This window comes from Eucyclogobius newberryi, unplaced genomic scaffold (genome assembly GCF_026437365.1).
Source record: "Eucyclogobius newberryi isolate DKJ021-1_F unplaced genomic scaffold, fEucNew1.0.hap1 SCAF_2, whole genome shotgun sequence".
Classification (NCBI taxonomy): domain Eukaryota; kingdom Metazoa; phylum Chordata; class Actinopteri; order Gobiiformes; family Gobiidae; genus Eucyclogobius; species Eucyclogobius newberryi.
Genome location: NW_027315834.1, coordinates 27,597,696 through 27,620,045, shown reverse-complemented (window position 1 = coordinate 27,620,045; position 22,350 = coordinate 27,597,696). Strand labels below are relative to the sequence as shown.

General features: G+C 42.5%; 2 protein-coding genes across 2 annotated transcripts in view; one reads left to right on the top strand and one right to left on the bottom strand.

Moving 5' to 3' along the window:
- Positions 1-22,350, bottom strand: part of LOC140368045 (tetraspanin-8-like) — a 276,094-nt gene that overhangs the window by 31,536 nt on the left and 222,208 nt on the right. The gene's annotated exons all lie outside the window — the stretch shown is intronic.
- gsap (gamma-secretase activating protein) overlaps positions 1-22,350 on the top strand; it is a 75,191-nt gene that overhangs the window by 45,063 nt on the left and 7,778 nt on the right. Inside the window, exons 26-30 of the mRNA XM_072454899.1 lie at positions 1,075-1,170; positions 13,363-13,433; positions 14,563-14,657; positions 14,745-14,864; positions 18,276-18,337. Coding sequence (XP_072311000.1) covers positions 1,075-1,170; positions 13,363-13,433; positions 14,563-14,657; positions 14,745-14,864; positions 18,276-18,337 — 444 coding nt within the window. The remainder of the gene's footprint in view (positions 1-1,074; positions 1,171-13,362; positions 13,434-14,562; positions 14,658-14,744; positions 14,865-18,275; positions 18,338-22,350) is intronic.

The window sequence follows — 22,350 nt, the reverse complement described above, 5'->3', positions numbered from 1 at the left end:
AATGTTTGATTAATCGAGTCGTTATTTATAATGCAAAAGTCACAAGATGAACATGAAGCTGACTCATGATGAAGCTGTTTATGGATCCTGGTGTAGTATTTTTATGGACAAAAGAGTGTTGACACATTTTCTGCGTCATTTTTATGCAATTGTGGCTCAATTTTGAGTCATAAAACTTTTCTCCCCTCATGGCGCGTTTTGGAACCCATGTATACCGTAAACCAGTACATTAGTTATCACTTATTTCAATAATTGATTAGTAGCAATTTATCAAATAACTTGTTGTCCTATTTGTTTGCCCTAATTGTGATATTATACTTTTTTCAAAACATCCGTACATCCCAAACCCTAAAACTATAATTCAAGCAATGGAATCTGGAATAAATTGATCAACACGTAAAAGTTTTCTTTCACGTCTACATTTGTTCTTGATGTCTTTGTTCTTTCAGGTTGATGGAACCTTTTACTACTATATTAGCGCCGTAAAATACAATCCAAAATTGTTATTGATTTGTTAACGACATTGTAAAGATGTTAGTTTTGTCACTTTTTCAGACTTTTATGGCAGATGTCTAACACACTGTACCGCTACTGACCGTCCTCTGCATTTTACCACAAAATATTTCACTAGTATTAGCATTTTTGACGTCGTAAAAGTACTTTGCATGCGTTTTCACTGCTCTTCCCACCTCTGTTTCTATCATCCAGCTTACACTATAGACAGCAGACTTAAAGAGCTTCAATTTAATAGAGTTTCTTTTTGAGGCAGGCTATTCTTAGTCCGACCTGGACCTCTCGTCTCTGCATCTCTCCTTCCTTAAACTCCTCCAGTGTTTCTCCTTCCCTCGCTACCTAAATTACACCCAGACTTTTTGACACTTAATATCTCCAGGTTCACAAATCTATTCCTCTCTCTTTCTTCTTCACTTCTTTCTTTTTGCTAATTTAGAGACACTTTTTTAGCCAGGAGAGAAATTCGACATGAACTGCGGTTGCCCTTGCCGAGAGCGCCGCGAAAGAAATACACTCGAAGTCACACTGAAATAATGATCATTTTTTTTCCCCCCATTCTAGACGGTCGACAGGCTGCGGGAACATCTCAGCCGACACCTCCCTCGTTTGGGGAAGAAGAAGATCGACTTGCTCGTGGTGAACTATGTGACCAAACTGGTAAGTGTCCTCCGGCCCGTTTTAGAGGGCAAACATTCTGAAGTGAAGTTTATGTAACGGTGGCGTTCGATTGGTCGGGATGACGCTGTAGGAAAGGCAGCCGTCTGCTTTTAGCTACTTACGGTTCTGTAGAGAGTAGATAAAAGAATCCAGGGGAGATAAACTTAGCTGTCAGCTGTTAAAGGGATCACCATATTTGGACAACGTATGGAACTCTCAATAAACATTCAATTGGACCGTGATGTAGCTTTTATTATTAGTGCTAATGGACTGGTTTCTATTATTTTATTCAAATTTATTTTTGCACATTATATAACATCATTTTTTATTTTTATTTTTCAAGATACAGTAGATAAAAAGGTGCAGAGAGAGGCCAAAATAGTAAATACCGTATTTTCCGGACTATAAGTCGCACCAGAGTATAAGTCGCTCCAGCCAAAAAATGCATAATAATAACAAATAATATCGCATATAAGTCGCTCCGGAGTATAAGTATATAAGTATAAATATAAGTCACACCCCGGCCTAAACTATGAAAAAATGTGCGACTTATAGTCGGAAAATACGGTAATATTAAAGCTTCCACCTAATGAATAAATACAATTAACATATCACTGTAAGTATATATGCACATGTACAAGTTTGATTAATTTAAATGTAAATTCAATGAACTAGCAAAGGCTTCTTACACAATTTTTAAATGACATTTGCTGTTATGTGAAAATTGGCTCAAATACAAATTTGATAGATATTAATATAATCAATAACACAAATATGAAGTTTGATACATAAAAAAGCAGATGATGTTAGTGACTTTGAAGAGCTGCAGTTTGCGCTTTGAAAGTAAAATAAGATAAGATAAGATAAGATATTCCTTTATTGTCCCACATGGGGAAATTTCATTGGTGCAACGCAGTAGATACAGAGGTAGATACAGAAGAACAGATCACTTATAGGAAGTCTGAAAAACACTTTCAGTAGAAGATCTCCTATAAATAAATAAAAAGTGCTTGCCCACACCATATTAGAGCATGACAGAGAGGTGTAAATTAAGCTGTTGTATAGTGTAAGTGTAAGTATAGATGTCAATATAGAGTCCAACAATTGACTGATTGTTCTTATAATACCAAGATGTTTTTGTTGGTCAGCCAGTCAACATGCTCTTTCCACTTCAGATTCTGGTTGGAAATGTTTTTCTTGCCACAAAAAAAAACGTCATATGAGGTAATTTGTTGATATTCGTTTGATATTTACAGTTAAATTAGTTAATCTTGAACCATTTGTCATCAATGGATAATTCTGCACTGACTTGGTTTGTTGAAGTGAAGTTTGAATTAGATATTAATGAAGTGGAATCATCATCATATAACATTATTGGTGTAAGATCATGGGTTACATAACACGTCATTTATGTATGATAAAAATAATAATGGACCTAAAATGGACCCCTGAGGGACTCCGTTTAGCTGTACACAAACTGGGCTCGAGTGCAATACTGTTTTAAGGCTCTTTAGACAAACATTGCAGTTTCTACATATGTTATAATTAAATACTAAATGCCCCAAAAAAGCATGTTTTCTCTAACTTAATAATAAAACAGTTTCAACCACAAAAGTAATATTCAGTGATCCTTTATCTCATTCTTCTTACCCAGTCTCTTGCTAGGATTGATCTTGGTAAAAACATTGCTCACATGTTGAGCCTCATGCTGCATTCAGGCGTCACAGACACTGCTGGGATTTGAAACCAATTGTTGTTTTGTTTTTCCCCAATAGAGCCTTGTGCGTTAAGGTCTTTAGTATTCTTGTGTGGTGCAGGGGCATTCACACCTGCAGCTACTGAAGCAAAAAGACATACGGGACATGTCAACACGACGCGGTATTAAAGCAGGCCAAGGGTGAGGCTGAGACCGAGTGGAATGAATGGAAATAAGGATGCGCTTTTGGGATCCGTTGAATTGTAAATGGCAGAAAATACCAGAGAGAATCTTGATGCATTGCTGCTTCAACAGTTGCTCAGTGGTTTGGTACAACGTGTCCCGCGGTTCAAACACAGAAATGAATGAAAATTATTCACCTGAAACTCTATAAAGCTGCTCATTAGAGGGGACTTTCTGTTGCTTTGTTCTCCACTCGTTTGAATCAAGCAAACACAATGGATGTGCTTGTGTGGTGTGTCCGGGCAACGTGTAAAATGTAAAAATAGGAATTAGGCTTATTTTAAAAGATGGAAACCCAGATACTAAAGCATTTATCGAAAGGAGACATTTCTGATACTTTTTGAAGTTGTTAATCATACAGTTGAAATGCCAGGTCACATGGCAAGTTTATTTGTAGAGCACATTTCATACACGAGGCAATTCAAAGTGCTTCACACAGCAGGAAAAATGCATTAAAATCACAAAGAAATGACAGACCACATACATAGCATTCCAGACACTCTTTCTCATATTTATTTGACATTGCAGCATGACAGGCGTCTCCGGGATGGACACATCACTTTTAGATTGATTCTTTCCCATGTCAGCGCGCTTTCTGCAAACTGAACATGTATGTTAACATCCAGCAACTCTGAACTGTACCCCTTTTATTTGTATTATTTATAGTTTTAATTATATAGCTCATAATTATTATTTTTCCTGTTAAATGTTTATGTTGTCATTGTCACCGTGTGTGTGTCTCACTAAAAAGCAAAAATGTATTTAAAAAAGGGGAAAAAGCCAGGTTTTGTTATGTAAAAAAAAAAAAAAAAAAAAAAAATGACCAAGATAAATCATTTAAGAACATTTCCCACATTTACCGGGACTTATTACCTGTATGATTCAGTAGAAAAATGTTTTAATTGTTCAGGGAGGGGGAAGTAAAAGTAAAACGCTAAAATATTGTGGTTGAAAGTGTGCACACATTAAATCTAATACTTTGTTGAAGCAGCTTTTGATTGCATTACTGCACGATGACAGGGTTAGCATGAGTCTATCAGCATGGCACATCTTGACTTGGCGATATTTGCCCATTCGCATGTATGTTTTGGGTCATTGTCGTGCCGAAAGATGAAGTTCTAGCTGAAGCCTGAAGGTTTTGTGCCTGGTATTTGGAACTGTTCGTAATTCCCTCCACATCGACTAATGCCCCAGTTTCAGCTGAAGAAAAACAGTCCCAAAGCGTGACGCTGCCCCCACCACGCGTCACTGTTGCTATGGCGTTCTTTTGGTGATGTGCCGTGTTGTTTTTGTGCCAAACATACCGTTTGGAGTTATGGCCAAAAAGTTCATCTTTGGTTTCGTCAGAACACAACACATTTTCCCACATGCTTTTCGGGAGACTTCAAATGTGTTTGTGCAAAATGTAGCCTGACTCGGTGTGTTTTTATTGTAAGAAAAGGCTTTGGTCTTGTCACACTGTGTTGTCACGTGTACTACACAGCCAGTACCTTTGCCAGAAAGTCCTGCAGCTCTTTTTAACATTGCTGCAGGCGTTTGAGCAGCTTCCCTGACCCTGAGAAACGTCCAGTTCTAATGGTAATGTCACTGCTTTGCCATATTTCCTCCACTCGATGATGACCGTCTTCACTATGTTCCATGGTAAATCTAAAGCCTTGGAAATTATTTTGTGACAGACCTTTTAACGATGAGATCTGATGCTGTGGAAGCTCTCTGTGGACCGTGGCTTTTGACACCAAGATGAGAAAATGTCAGGAAAAGCCCACTAGTGTTATGATGCCGGTGGCAAAAACCCAAAAGCAGTCCAAATAAAGGCAAAGTAGAGTTTATTTAACAAATGTTCAAAATCCAAAGGCAAAGCACAAAGGTCCAGAATGTCCAAAAAATGCAAAAACAGAACATATCCAAATTTCCAAAAGTCAAAAACAGGAAAGCACAAACTTAGCTCAGGTAGACAGGCAGGAAAACAAAGCAGGGGCGGGGGCGGGGGCGGGGGCGGGGGTTACTAACAGTCCTTTGGACAGACATTAAATGACAAACAGACATAGAACAAAGGGGAGACTGAACTTAAATATACACAGAGAAGCAGGTGATTGGTGGGAAACAAACAAGTGGCAGGAGAAACTAATGGTAATGAGAAGACTAACTAACAGCAGGTGTGGTGGGAGGTGACTGTGAAATCCAGGAAGTAGCAGACAGCAGGTGAGGGGCGGAGACACAGGAACAGATGGCACACAAAAACAAACATGGGAGCACATGACAAACACAAGGGGCACATGGGAAATAGAGTCTCAGCAGAGCGGATACTAACATTCGCCGCACGCACCACGAGCGAGCGGCGCCGCTTCTCCTCCGCTGCACCGGCGTTTCCGTGTCCGATCACCGGCTCCACCACGAGCGGCACGCACCACCACGAGCCGCACGCACCACGAGCGAGCGGCGCCGCTTCTCCTCCGCTGCACCGGCGTTTCCACGCCCGAACACCGGCTCCGCGCTCCCGCACCCGCCGCCCCGGAGGTCTGTACCTGGGCGAAGGTGTGGCCCCAGCCCGCCACAGGAGCAGACACGGAGAGCGGGGCACCGGCTCCACCCGGAGAAAAGCAGCCCCATACAACCAAGGTACAGCCCCGTTTCTCTGCTTTCCCCGCTCCACAGACGGGGGCGATCTGGTCATAAAACTGGACTCAAATGCGTCTTGATTGGACTAGAGCAACGCCGGCGTCTGGTACGTGGACTGCCGCTTCTGTCCCAACGTCTTTGTTTTGTTAGTCGTTTCCATTGTTTTGTTTTGTTCCCGCGTCTCTGTGTTGTCTTCTGTCTACATCCCTGTTCCTTCACTTCATCGGACATTACTGCACCGTCCATCACTCATCTCCTCCCTCACCCCTGGACTATCTACTGCCCTAGCCGCCAGCTAACAGCTGGCTTAACACCTGCGGAGGTCCGTCATGGTATCGCGGGGCCTCCCTGCCGTGCAGACAAGGTCTGGGGCAACCAACGCCACTCACTCCACCAGCTTCAACACCCGGTCCACTGCTGCTTTTTCACAACTCTCTGCCCACCAGCTTCTAGTTAACCAGCCTCTAGCCACCGCCAACATTCTAACTGGATTACTCTCATCTGCTGCTACGTTCCATCTCCTCCTCGGACTATCACTCCCGCGCCTACAGGCCACCGCTCCACCAACTTCTCGCCTACTCACCTACACCGCTGCTGACCTTCACCTCCTCAACCATAACCACCGTCTCCCAGCTGCTGCTGCCTCTGCAGCTAGCTCAGCTGGGATCCTTCGCCGGCCCCGCTACATCCACAGGGGCTCTGGTCTCTCCCATAACCAACACTCCAACGACGGCTCACCTATCCCCTCACTCTGGACTAGTTTTCGCCCCCCTGTCACCCCCACCTGCCGCACTGCCAACCTCAGCAACCTCCGCCCCCCCCACCCCTGCGCCCCCATCCATCTCCGCGCCCCCATCCATCTCCCTTGCACTGCTGAACTGCCGCTCCCTCGCCAACAAATCACCTGTTATATCTGAACTGCTACTGGACAATAACATTGATCTGCTTCTCCTCTGTGAAACATGGCAACAGCCCCTGGACTTCTATGCTCTCAACCAAGCCACTCCCTCCAACTACACTTACACTGCCAAACCCCGCCTCTCCGGGCGTGGGGGAGGTCTTGCTGTTATTCATAAAAAATCTACATCCATCACTGAACTGAACCTCAACCTTCCATCCATCTCATCATTTGAATACCTCGCCTTCTCCCTCCCCAACTCTATCACCGCTATCCTGATCTATCGTCCCCCAAAGCCCCACCCCTCTTTCCTCACTGAATTGTCTGAACTCCTCACCATCGCATCCTCTCTCTCTGCCCGCCTCCTACTCACTGGTGACTTCAACATCCACATTGACTGCCCCAACGCCCCACTGCCATCCGACTTCCTCTCTCTCCTGGACTGCTTCCATCTCACCCAACATATTGACTTCCCCACCCATACCAAAGGCCACACTCTGGACTTAGTCTGTTCCTCTCTCCTACCCATATCTAAGCCCCACCCCCTCCCCTTCCCACTCTCTGATCATCTCTGCATCCTTTTCTCCGCCCCCCTACCCTCGCCCCACAACCCCAAAAAACGCACCATCACCTACCGCAATATCAAGTCAGTCAACCCCCTCACGCTCTCCCAGCTCATATCCTCTGCTTTCCCCCCTGACTCCCCCCCCTCTTCCCCCGACGACTATGCTGTCATGCTCAACACCACCCTCTCCGACTCCCTTGACTCCCTAGCCCCCTGGAAAACCTCCTCCGTCTCATACATCAACCCCGCCCCCTGGTACACCCCTGAACTCCGCACCATGAAGCAGACTGGCCGCCAACTCGAACAACTCCTCAAAAGAACCCGCCTCACCGTCCACGCCGAAGCTTTCAAATTACACATCTCCTCCTACCGTGACGCTCTCCAAGCCGCCAAATCTGCCCACCTCTCCACCCTCATCAACAGCTCCCACCGGAGCCCTCGCACCCTGTTCTCCATCGTCAACAAGCTGCTCCAGCCACCGGACATCACTCCACCCTCCTCCCCTGACCTCTGCAACTCTTTCCTCCTTGCCTTCAATGACAAAATTTCCAAAATCAACAGCTCCATGACTGCCGTCTCCATTAACTCCATCACCACCCCCACCCCTGCCCCCCCTCCTCTCCCTGACCACCCACCCTTCCCTGCCCTCACCACCTTCTCCTCTGTTAACTCCTCTCATATCATAGACCTCATCACCGCTTCCAAAACCACCACCTGCTCTCTCGACCCCCTCCCAACGACTCTAACCAAGGCTTGCTTCCCTGCTCTCATCCCCCATCTCACCACCCTCTTCAACCAGTCTTATCCCTCGGCCATGTTCCTTCCATCTACAAACTGGCCTCCATCACCCCCATCCTCAAAAACCCACCCTAGACTCTGCCAACCTCTCCAACTACCGCCCCATCTCCAACCTGTCGTTCCTCTCAAAAACTTCACACCCACCTCCAGTCAAACAACCTCTATGAACCCCTCCAATCTGGCTTCCGCCCACTTCACAGCACTGAAACAGCCCTGGTCAAAGTACTCAACGATCTCCTCACCTCTGCAGACTCCGGGGCCCTCAACATCCTGTTACTACTAGACCTCAGCGCAGCCTTTGACACTATAAACCATTCCATCCTCCTACAAAGGCTGCGCCAACTGGGTGTTGAGGGCTCTGCACTTGACTGGCTCACATCCTACCTCACCAACAGGCAAGAGTTCATTTCCCTCTCCGGTCACTCATCCACCCTCTCCCCAGTAACGCAGGGGGTCCCCCAGGGCTCAGTCCTCGGCCCCCTCCTCTTCATCTGCTACATCTTCCCCCTTGGTCACATCCTCCGCCAACTCAACCTGGACTTTCACTGCTACGCTGACGACACCCAGATATACCTCACCACCAAATCCACCCAAAACCCTCCCCTCAGCCACATCCAAACCTGCATCTCTACAATAAAATCATGGCTCACTCTCAACTTCCTCAAACTGAACAGTGACAAAACAGAGCTCCTCCTCATTGGCACCAAATCCACTCTCAATAAAACTGGTCCCTTTTCACTCAGCATCGACACCTCGACCATCACCCCCTCTACCCTGGTACGCAATCTCGGTGTCATCATGGACCCCACCCTCTCCTTCACTCCCCATGTCAGCCACATTGTCAAGACCTCATACTTCCACCTCCGCCGCATCGCCAAAATCCGACACTGCCTCACCCTCCCCGCTGCTGAATCCCTCATCCATGCCTTCATCTCCTCCCGCCTTGACTACTGCAACTCCCTCCTCACTGGCATCTCCTCCCATTCCCTCCATAGACTCCAAATGGTCCAAAACTCCGCTGCCCGCCTCCTCACCCACACCCGGTCCCGTGATCACATCACTCCCGTTCTCCGCTCTCTCCACTGGCTCCCCATCAAGAAGCGCATAAACTTTAAAATACTCCTCCTCACCTTCAAAGCTCTTCACCACCTTGCCCCCCCCCCCTCTACCTGTCTGACCTCCTCATCCCCCACCGCCCCTCCCGAGCTCTCCGATCCTCCTCCTCTCTCACCCTGACTGCACCAACATCCCGACTCAAAACTTTTGGCGACAGAGCATTCTCCCGAACAGCACCCCGACTCTGGAACTCCCTCCCCCAACCTGTCCGCCACTCTCCCTCACTCACAACATTCAAATCCCGCCTAAAAACATACCTCTTCACCCAAGCCTATGGCCTCCCCTACCCCTAGCCTCCTCTACCCCACTGCCTACTCTTCTACCCCCTGTTACATCCCCATCTTTTTCTCTCTACTTCTTCTGTCTTGTTCATTTTATCTGTATATTAATGTGTTCTGTACGTGTTGTCCCCCCTGTCTGTAAATACCCCCCCCTTTTTTATTATGTTCAGCATCTTTGGGTCACTGAAAAGCGCTATATAAATAAAAGTTATTATTATTATTATTATTATCTAGAAAGGCTGAGCTTCATTGAGGGTTCATCAGAGTCAATTTAAACGATGGCAAATGTCTATTGACTCCTATTTGACATGAGTTTGATTGGGATTGCTTGATTTTGATTGAGTCGTGCTGAGAATCAATGGGAGAGACGATGATGCCAAGGATTAAGAATAGTGTACGTCAAAAGGGTCGTGACTCGTGCCTGAGACAAACTCAAAGTGCGATGGTTTATACGGAAAAGGTTCATAGGCGGATGTCGAGTGGCACGTTCTTTACGGCTCAAACTGAGACTCATGACACTGTGACCGGCTGCACATGTGTTCTCTCCTCTCTGCCATCGAGCGACACGTGGCTAATGTTATTTAAATCAAGCTTCATTCGAGTCCATGAGCCTCTAATGGCAGCCCTGGATATTTGTATGTACACCCTTGCTTTGCTATTAGTTTTACACTGATTTATTATTCTAAATCATAAAAAACAACATGCCCACTTTAAAAATAATATAAAGACCTTTAAGCGGGGCGTCCTGATAGATTCAAATAGGGGATTTCTGGATGTAGGGAAGTCATTTGTCATTTTACAATATCTTTTCTTGGTATTTTTGTATTTGGGCCCCTGCTTATTGCTTATAATGAATGAAAATATGTACTGTAATTGTGGAATTGTAATAGATTTCTCTCTTATAATCTTGTCCAGCACTTTAGTTCATCTGGGGTCATTTTTTTATGTCCAGCAGATGTAGTTTCACAACTTTACAGTCGCACGTCATCTGTCCAAACATAATTGGAAACATGCCCAAAGATGTGCTCATGTTTTACCAAATGTGTATGAATTTCTTTTTTTAAAGGGACAGTACCGTATTTTCCGCACTATAAGGCGCACTTAAAAGCCTTTCATTTTCTCAAAAAACAACAGTGCGCTTTATAGTCCAGTGCGCCTTATATATGGATTAATTCTGGTTGTGCTTACTGACCTCAATGCGCCTTATATATGAAAAATTATCAAAAATAAACCATTCATTGACGGTGCGGCTTATAGTGTGGAAAATACAGTATGTAAGATTTTGGGCAGTATTTATGTCACAATGAACACTTTTTCCATTCAGTAATTTAACAAAGAAATGCAATTAACAAAGAAATGCATGTGTTTCTTTTCAAATCGTGACATACCTTGTGCATTTTATAAGTTTTGTAGTTGTAAAGTTCAGTGTGAGGGACCCGGTAAATCTCAGTCCTACTTTGGGAACAAATGCCCCTACGCAAAGATGGAGTCTAATTAAAAAACGCTCAAGTGGAAAACACACAATGCCGGGCCTGTCTGTGCGTTAAACCTCTGAATTGTTGTGGACAAAGGCTCGCGTCTCCTCCTCACACACTGTAAAAAAACAACATCTCCTTGTCGCTGTTTATTGAGACTAATGGCCGCGTTGACACTGGGGAGAAGTTGGAGCTCGAACAGATTACACCGTTTAAAACCCGAGGAGGTTCCCCCATGATAGATTGTGCCTACATGCTGCATTATTGTTAGAGTAATGTGTTCGCCTTCGCCTTTTGCTCGAGACAACACCAGACGCGTTGTGGGTTTTATAATTCCAGCTAATATGAGGGATGTGTTTTATGAAATGGCCTTTTGTTGACCTTTCTGCTGTGTTTTTCCTTCATAGAAAACACATACCAGTGTTTTGTTTTTTTACCGTCATGTACAATGTTTTTATAATGTAGAAGAAGAAGAAGTTCTAGAGGTGAACAAGTTTAGTAAAAATATAAATAAAATATTGTATTAAACTACTATTTGACCAACCCTGACCAACCCAAACCCGGACCAACCCAAACCCGGACCAACCCACACCCTGACTATTTGAATCTTGACTATGCTCAGTTATTGGTGTTTTTTAATGTTGTTTCTTTTCCCTAAAAATAGTTGGATGCAGCACGTCTCTTTACCATGAGCCAGGTCACCACTCTACAGATTTGGAGTTTCATTTCTAAAATTTTACATGGAATTCGGTCTGAAAATGTGAAGACAAAACACAAACTTCCTCATACTCTCACACTGAAGGGAGAATGCTTCTGAGCACAGTTTGCCTTCTGTAATGTCTCTGAAAACACCCGCAGGCAGGGTTCAGGGGTCTGGACCGGACCCCACATTTACACTTCAAGTCCTATGTGTAAATCTTAAACCGAATGTGGATCTATGCGTCATTTTTTTTATATGTACACGTGAGACCCCTGAACTGCTGTAACCTTCCACCAAAAGTTACATAGTGGTCCTTTAATCATGACTTTAATCAAGGAGATGAATTAAAAGCTATATGTACCGAATCAAAAGGAGGAGATGTAGTTTTAATTATGCGTCAGAAAAGTTTTGCTGTAGCCAAGGTTGTTAAACTTGTTTTTTTAAGTCAGTGGGGAACCACTCTGAGTAAATCCAGTCTTTTGTCAGAACAAGGCTCATTAGGACAAATCGCTGAATCAGACTTTTTTTAATGGAACAACGCAGAGTGATTATGAGGTTGTTTTTCTGATGCTGCAGATTAAAATAATATTGGAAAATGGAGAATTATTAACTCTGACTATTTTGTTTGTCTAATCTTCTAGGGACTGGATTAGAGAGATAGTGGTACACTATTTTTTTCCTCTTAAAGTTTCATATTTTGAGCTTGATACTCTTTTTAAAAAGTTGTTATTGAACTACTTGATTTTGATAGCATGCACATTTATAATGGCCTCTGTGCCTTCTTTATTGAATTCTCCAGTATGGGATAGATAGTCGTTTTTTCATAATAGATTTTGGAAAAATATTTTTTAAGATATTTGAAATATCCACTTAGAGGTCATAGAGGTCATAGAAGGGACAAGGTCTTTTCATGTTTGTTCTGATGCAAGATAATTGCACTGCTTGGATCAGGCACGTTTGAGCCAATTCTTTGTGGTGCTCTATTGTTGTAGAGTAAAAAAATATAGATTATAAATGATAATACATTTTTTCTGTAAATAGGGAACCCTAGAGCTCTCTGTAACGTTTATAGTGGACATTTAGCTTCCCGCTGGGCTCATAGAGATGTTATTGATTTGCCTACAGTCGTCTACAGTTTAACTTTAACTCATCCATCTCTTATCTTACATTCATGTCAGATCTGACCTTTGGCCTGGTGGCATCCCCTGCTCGTCTCCATGGAGAGTGATAAGTCTAAATCTGAGGAACAGACTAACCAAAGCAATAACAATAGCATTGAGACGAACAGGTGTGGAGCTTTGTGCACCTTTAATGTTATGTTATGCACCTTTAATATTATATTATGCACCTTTAATGTTATGTTATGTTTAATGTTTAATGTTGTAGTTTACTTTCTGACCCCGAGACCCAACTAAAAACTAAAAACTAAAATTATATGTGAGCTGCATATTTTGGCATTGCTCCTGTCTTAGCTACAATATTATTATATGACTGACTGCTGTGTCCTTCCAGGGACACATATGAGACGACATCATTTTACATTGTTTATACAAATACATTAAAATACATTTATAAAAGTTCAATAAATAAATAAATAAAGTGACTTCTCTCAGTAGAAATCACACGTCTCACATCATTCCTCATCATCATTCACCCGTGTAATGTTTTGTTGCTGTTTGGAGATTCTTGCCTTTGAAGTGTGTAATCGGTGCTAAACTATGGGTGCCAGTTTGGGTCTCATTTCAATCTAATTGTCCATGTCTCCTTAACCTCTCACATGTGCTGCTGCTGTTTGTTTCAGCTGGAGCTCATAAGGCACATGTTGGAGACTGTCTGGGTCAAGAACAAGCTGGGCCCACGCGCTTTGTGTCTGTGAGTAAATGTCTCCATCATGTTTTACACTGTTTTTAACTCCATCCATGTATTCACAGTTAGAAAATCCACAAATGTTGTCCTGTAACGTGAGGTTTGGTGGTTCAAGTCCTGCTGTCCCCAGTGGGCTTGGGCAAGGCACGGCAGTCACAGCTCTGTCAGTCTGCATCGGGGCGTATGTGGCTATAATCAAACGTGACTAAAGAGATCAAATAATGCACATACTTTTACCAGACAAAAAGCATATGCAAGACTTTGTGGTTCAGGTCTACCGTATTTTTCGGACTATAAGTTGCACCTTTTTTCATCGTTTTGGCCGGGGTGCGACTTATGGTTATATTTATACTTATATACTTATACTCCGGAGCGACTTATATGTGATATTATTTGTTATTTTCACACTTGCAACTGCATTTGTCTCTATTATGCATTTTTTGGCTGATGCGACTCTGGTGCGACTTATAGTCCGGAAAGTACGGTAGTTAGTCTTGTCCCATTGTTTCTGTGTTTAAAGTGTTAACTAGCGGTGGGCAATATTGACAAAATTAATACATTTTTGGAGTATTTCGAGAACGATATTCAGATGATATTACGTCAATCCAACAGAAATGTAAAATCAAACGTATTACCGTATTTTCGCACTGGAGTATAAGTTGCACCAGCCAAAAAATGCATAATAGAGAAGAAAAAAACATATCTAAGTCGCACTGGAGTATGAAATGCGGTTGCAAGTGTGTAAATAACAAATAATTTCACATATAGGTCGCTCCCGAGTGTAAGTATAAGTATATAAGTATAAATATAAGTATAAGTTGCACCCTGGCCAAAACTTTTGAAAAAAGAAAAAATACAGTAGTTGATGTTTAATTATCAGACAAATGTGATATGTCTGTAAAATCAATCACAATGGTGCAGAAATATCACCTTATACATTTTTTTTTTTTTACAATAGACAATATCGTTTTTTGCATATCCTCAAAACAACATTCACAACATGATCTAAATCTCGATATATTGCCCGCCTCCAGTGACTTTAGTTCTACTTGTGGTTATTGCACGGTTCCCCATCACTGTTGCACGCCGCAGATTCCACACAGCCCCATTTCAACCCTCGCCTTCTCTTTTGCAGTTCCCAGCGGGGCAGTGCGGCCGAGATGTCCGTGTTTCATTTCATGTTTCGAATCCTGGAAGCCGCGGTCAGCCTGTGCCTGCCTCTGCCTCCCGGTACCGAGCACACTTTTTAAACACATTTTTGTTGGCCAAATTTGGCCAGTCCCCAGAATGATAATAAAGTGTTTGTGGCGGCCGCAGGCTTCCACACCCTGTTAGCCGTGTTCGCCGTGCGCTGCCTGCCTCAACACTCCTTCCTCCAGTACATCGACCACAAACTGCTGCAGCTCACGGAAACGTTTGTGGCTCGACTTATGACAGGTGAGACGGTCGATACACGGGCGCTATAATCATCATAATTGAGAGAAATGGTACGCTAGTATAGATATTAATACTACTAAAAATTGTTCAGATTATGGCACAACATATATGATTTAAATGTGAAGTCGAGACGGTTGAAAGCCACTTTACTGACTCAAATATCTAACAAACTAAAACTGAAATACCGTATTTTCCGGACTATAAGTCGCACCTTTTTTCATAGTTTCAGTCAGGGTGTGACTTATACTTATATTTATATACTTATACTTAGTGTCTTAGTGTCAGGGCCCAATATTCATGAATCAAGCGGGAGATAATGGTGTGTAACTGTCGGAGCAGTGGCTTTTTCCGCAGAAACTCCCCGGATCTTGTTGGTGTTCTGGCTCATCAATAAATACCGTATTTTCCGGACTATAAATCGCACCTTTTTTCATAGTTTTGGCTGGGGCGCGATTTATACGTATATTTATACAAATTTTATACTCCAGTGCAACTTAAATGTGTTTTTTTCTTCTCTATTGTACATTTTTTGGCTGGTGTGACCTATAGTCCAGAAAATAAGGTAACTCATTTTTTCTTCTACATGTAAGACCAAAGTAGAAAGACTGTGTTGAAAAATATTTGACATAAAAAGCTTGAAGAAACAAAGCAAATGCCATTCGAGTAAAGTCACAACACAGATGCCATTTGAGGACGATGAGGGATGTAAACGTTGAAATAATTTGAAATAAAATCTTGGCTCTGATCTAGATTCTTACTTTTGTAACATAGAATATCAACACATTGCGGTCGTCATTAGCTTCTTAACTTATTGCTATCATTGAGGATCAGAGCCATAGATTCAAAATTCAAACAAAACTGTGACTAAACCGGGAGATACTGTAAATCCCAGACTAATAAGAACAGGATCGCGTCAAGTTTACCTCGGGGTTAAATTGAGCTCAAACCCGGAACAGTGTGAATTAGGGGTGTGGCAAAATATTGACATATCGTGATACTAAACTTAGTGATACAGTATCGATATCGTGGGCTGCCGTATCGATAGATCACCATGAGTCATTTTCAGTATAATTTCCCTGAATGATTTAAATTCCTAGTTAGTTATCTGTTCTTTTACTTCTGTATCTACTTGCGTTGCAACACCGAAATTTGTGTGGACAAATAAAGGCTTATCTTATCTTATTTTGTGACCGTGCTACAATTTTCTTTCTTGTTTTAAAGAAAGGAAACCTGTTTATGCAAAAACATGTGACGTTTCGACTGTTTTGATGATTAAAATGGTTTCATTGCGAGTCTGTGCGGGACTCTGTTTAACAAAGAAAAATGTTATTAAAATGTATTGGGTTCTTAAAAATAGTGACCTATCGTAGAATATCATGAGCAATATACCGATTATCGCATGTATCGCAAAATAGTGATATTATCGTATCGTGAGCCATGTATTGCGTCCAATCGTGAGGGACCCAGTGTGAATACAGCCTAGGGTTTTAAAATACTGTCCCTATTTGATGACTTGCTCTTGAATCCAGCTCTAAAACCTCAGCAGATTTGACTATTTGCACTGTCAAAAAACTGGTGGTTATGAGACATTTTCTAACACTTCGGGGAGATTAAAGCCGAGTCGTGGGACATGATGCCACTGCTCCACGTTCCAAGCTTTCTCCACCGTCAACTCCACTCTTTCTCCATGTACGTACTATGCAAAGGTTAAAGACAATTAAGTTCTTACGCTAATACTACAACTACAACCGTGTTTATGTAATACAGGAACAGGAGCCTTTGTCCACAAAGTAAACAGTGCTGCGAGACAAATATAAACAGGACCAAAATATTTACAGGCGCTAGGTCAGTCCCCCATGAACGGGACAATTACAGAGGAAGATGAAAAGGTTTGGTTTGTTTAAATGTCTTTAGACTTCAAAGCGTGGGTGTTTGTCGATTCAAAATGAGTCGGAGCATGCGTCACTCCACACAATCAACTCAACTGTGAATCTAGACTAAATATTACAGTGTGTTTGGAGCCACTCTGATAACAGCCAATAAAGCAGTACTCACTAAATACTTTAGACCAGTCATAATATGTCAAACTAAATGCTACATTGATTCACATCCACGCGCCTTCCATTTTTTTCTAATTCATCTTTACATTTCTTACTTTTCTCACGTCAATTGTCCATTTTCTTCTTATGTTAATCCAAAAATGAATATGGCAGCAGTGGCTGTGGTGCATACTGTAGTTGTCCATTAAATCTGGTGCATGAATGAGTGTGTGTTAGTGAGAGCGAATATGGGACAGTGTGGAAAGCAGCCCATGGCTATAATCTGACATGTACAGCATGTTCTCATGTATGTTCATTAACATGTCCTCACCAAACAAAGCACTGATACAATGTTAGACTGGAGCATGTACAACACTCTTCTGTTTCACGGCTGCCATTGCTCGTTCTTGATATATTCCCAGGCTTTTCTTTGTGAAATGAACTAGTTCAGCCTTTGTCTAGGTGGTCTGCACATGTCAAGTATTATGTGCTGCTTTAATAATATGGCTGACAATATGAAATTAGATGATTCATGTTTTAAACTACAATTTATTTTGGTCAGACTGCAGTTTTTGCATGTTTGAGCTGCTTCCAGGAGCTGAAACATCCTGCCTCCTGCCTGACGCCTTCTGCATGTCTGCATGTGTGTGATAAGATGTCAGCTCCCTCATGAGATATGCTCCTTGGACCTCGCTTATGGATCTCTGATCCAGCTGTCGGATTTGTTGCTTTCAGCAGAGATGACCCTGACATTATTCCAGTTCATTATGTAGCTGGATATGGCTGATTTCAGGTTTTCTTGTTCTGCTTTTACTTTACTTGACATAAGAGCAGTGGTGGTGTGCTTTTTGCAAGAGACAAAACAACACCATCATTGACTGGAATAATGCCAAGGTCATTCGTGCTGAAAGCAACGAATACCACTGACAGTCTGACCTACTGTCTGTCAAAACCATGTGAGCAGCCTTCAAGACTTACACCATCTCCTCTGAGGAAGGCTCCTGGAAGAAGCTGAAACATGTAACTAAAGTCAGCAAAACTCTCCTGTCTGACCAAAAGAAATAGTTGCTTATAGTTTAAAATAGTAGACAAAATGAATTGTCACCAATCACCATAGATTAACTTTAATTTGAAATAAGATTATTCAGATTGAACATGAACTCATACGTTTGATGCACACTGGTGTATATTGCTGTGAGGTTTAGAATTCTGAAAACGTTCTCTAAAGAGCAGCTGGAATGGTGTGAATTCCCTACGGAACAATTGAGACTGTAAAAAGTTAAGTTAACACCTCTGTCTCAAACTCCAGCAAGCATTAAATGATTCATTCTGTTCTGTTTTTGAGCTTATTTCATGTTCTTTCTCTGCCTAGATTTGGACAACAGTGACACCAACGAGAAACTGAAATTCAGCATCCTCAAGAGATTACCCCAGGTACGGCTTTTGTGTCCAAACAAGCTCATTTTACATCCTCCAGAAACGAGATCTGTCTATGCAAATACCTCCGCCTGGGCACTATGAGCAGTTACACAATATATGATGCTATTATACTGCCATCTATTTGTGGAGTTTGGGTCTCCCCCTCGTCCCCACACTGGTCCAATTAGTAGTTTGAAGTTATTTTCAGGCTCATCTCCCTGTGGCCCCCTGGAGCCCTCACAGAGCACTGGTGTAATTGGCTGCAGTGGGGAAAGGGTCTTGAGATAGTCAGTGTTACCGTAGTGTTACTGGATGTCCATGTTAGCGAGTCGTTTGTATTTACAGGAACATAAAGTAGCAATCCAAACAATACTTATACACAGTTTGAAGCACCATTCTCATTTACAAAACCAGTTCAGTTAATGACATCAGACAGATATTAACTGACGAGTAAACGGACAAAAACATGTACAGAGCTAGAGCTGCTTCAGTCAGAGCTTTAGCCTGGACTGAGAATCACAGTAGGACGCCGTACAATACATTAGCACGTGCACCGCAATTTTGACAGAATCGTGTGGTAAATGGTCATATTTATAGAGCGCTTTTCTACCGTCAAGGCACTCGAAGCACTTTACATCAAGGAACCGGTCACACATTCACCACCAGAGCGGGATTCGAACCGGCGACCTTCGGATCAGAAGATGAGCAACCACTGATTTAGTCACGTTACCGGGAATTTGCGGGGAAGGCTTCGGTGTCAATAAATAACAGAAGATTGCAGTGCTCTGATTAAAGGTGTGTGGTTGTTAGGTCTGGCACAAAAAAAATAGCAAGCTTCACACCACCTTATCGCATCAACAATACACTTTTTCCCTGAACAACAGAAGTCATGGCTGCTTGATAACCAACACTTTCCATACAACTAACCAAACTGATTTTAGCATGGATGTGTGCCTGTACTTTTCTACACGAGCCATGGACAATAAGTACTAGTATTTGAGTATAGACCTGGTGTTTCCTTCTGCTGCTGTCAGACTCTACAACAAACACTGTTAGCCCTGAACATGTGTCATTCATCTTCATATTCATGTGCAATACTGTCATATTCATGTGCAATACTGTCATATTCATGTGCGATACTGTCATATTCATGTGCAATACTGTCATATTTATGTGCAATACTGTCATATTCATGTGCGATACTGTCATATTCATGTGCAATACTGTCATATTCATGTGCGATACTGTCATATTCATGTGCAATACTGTCATATTCATGTGCGATACTGTCATATTCATGTGCAATACTGTCATATTCATGTGCGATACTGTCATATTCATGTGCAATACTGTCATATTTATGTGCGATACTGTCATAATAATGTGCGATACTGTCATATTCATGTACAATACTGTCATATTTATGTGCAATACTGTCATATTCATGTGCGATACTGTCATATTCATGTGCAATACTGTCATATTCATGTGCGATACTGTCATATTCATGTGCAATACTGTCATATTCATGTGCGATACTGTCATATTCATGTGCAATACTGTCATATTCATGTGCGATACTGTCATATTCATGTGCAATACTGTCATATTTATGTGCGATACTGTCATAATAATGTGCGATACTGTCATATTCATGTACAATACTGTCATATTCATGTGCAATACTGTCATATTCATGTGCAATACTGTCATATTCATGTGCGATACTGTCATATTCATGTGCAATACTGTCATATTTATGTGTGATACTGTCATAATAATGTGCGATACTGTCATATTCATGTGCAATACTGTCATATCCATGTGCAATACTGTCATTTTCATGTGCAATACTGCCATAATCATGTGCAAAACTGTCATATTCATGTGCTATACCGTTTGGTGCAATATTCTCTGTCCATATAACAGCTGTAAATAAGAGTGTTACTATTGCTATTCTTATTTTCTACTTTTTAAGAGTATAAGAGTTTTTTTTTTAATAAGAGCTTTTTAGAGTGTTTTTTTAAAGTTTTTAATAAGTTATCTGTTCTTTATTATTTACTTCTGTACCTACTTTGTGTTGCAACACTGTTTCCCCATTGCGGGACAAATGAAGCCTGCGTAAATTCAGCCTGGAAGACCTAACTCCACCCATCTACGTCAAGGCCACCATGGAAGGACCCCTCTCCCCAGCGCCATCATCGCACTCAAGCGGGCGCCCGCCTGTCCGTCTGTGAGAGTCAGATCCCTCACTTCACCATGGACTCTCCCAGGTTTCTGCGCTTATCCCAAAGAGGTTATGCAGTTTTTCCCGGCCAAGAAGGAGGGTGAAAGGTCAGGGGGCGTCTGTACCATGGCCCTCGCACCTGCTCCATCCCCAATCAACGCTCTCAAGTGACTCCTCCCCGCTCCAATCAACGCCCAGGCAGTCGCATTTAAGCCCTCAGGCGGTCGCATTTAAGCCCTCAGGCGGTCGCATTTAAGCCCTCAGGCGGTCGCATTTAAGCCCTCAGGCAGATGGCTCGGCTGCTCAAACCGTACTGCGACCCACCACCTCCCCTGCTCCTCCTCTACCTTCCCCTCATCCTCTACTTCCTCTTAACATCTACCACCACCAGTCTCCAGGCTCCGGGGGAGACATCTAATACAAATAGATCATGGAGTGCCCATGATTGCAACGTCTTCCGCCGGGGTCTGAGCGCCAAATAACTCACGAATAAAGCTCGCTAAACAGTCCATTCTCGTGGTCTCTTTGTCTCTCCAGGGTGAAATAAAGGCTTATCTTACCTGTGAATACCTTTGTACTGCTGTTAGTGTATGCGTTGTCTGTGCCGAGTGAGAACAGGATGAATTTGACCTGTACATTTGTAATCTTGATGTTGTAAATTAGCATGCTGAAGATGTTGAAGATGTCAGTATACGGCAGCTTTTTGTCTCTTGTTCATTTGTCATATTTGTATGAATTATGCAGGTTATGTGGCTGGCTTTGGTCCAGCAGGGACTAAAAGGATGGAAATCAGCTTTGGCTATAATACTGCATATTCACAGGTATATATTTTGTTTTTATAAATACATGCAAATACCTAATGTCATGCGTTTGCCAGACTGTTGATTACCAGTATCAACAGTTGTTGTTTTGTTTCCTTGGTTACCATGTTGGTTCCCGCGGCGAGAGCGTTGAGCGCCTGAGGGCTGAGAATCTCGGGTTAAGTGTGAGCAGTGCAATGTTCTTGGTCTAAAGTGCAGACGTGTAGATGGAGGTCAAATCTGAGTGTTCTGGCCATTTGTACCTTGCCATTTTCTGGGATCTTTGTGTGAATAAAAGCTGCTGCTGCTTCCGTGTGCGCGTCAGGCACTTCAGAAAGGAGAGTTCTTCCAGGACAAGTGCTTCTTCACCCAACCTATTCACCTGTTTGTGAAGGACTCCAGATTGTGAGCAGCGTTAGCTACAGCAGGTCTCCCAAAAGTCCTTAAGTCCACTTGATACAAACTATTTTGCAATCTATTCTGATTTCAACCAATGAAATGCTCCCAACGTCACAACTTGTCTTGTTCCAATTCCAATTTCTCCAATTGGAAAGCCACGTTTACAATTTATTGAACACCACACGAAAGCGGCATTATTATATACGTTATTATATATTATTAAGTTAATGTATCACTCTGAATTCAGTTGTGTGGTTTGTAGTGCAAGATACTGAGATTGCAAACTATGTATTCAGTGTTTTTCTCTCCCAAATTGAATAAAATGTGAGCAGAGTGTTTTGATTTTTTGTTCACGTTGAGGGCTGAGAGTTTATATCCAGTTCGGTGCTGCCGTTTTCTGCCCATTAGCCTTTTGTTTGGTGGATTTGGCGCCCGTGCAGTTTTATCTGGTACAATGGACGGCAGTGACCCAGAGCCTTCACTAAAAGCCACATTTTTCTCCATCATTTGTCTGTTTGTTTTCGTGGCCCCGTGAGCCTAATCCAGCACAACAGAGGTGCTTTTTACTGGATGTTTTTTATCTATTATAGTAACCTTAGAAA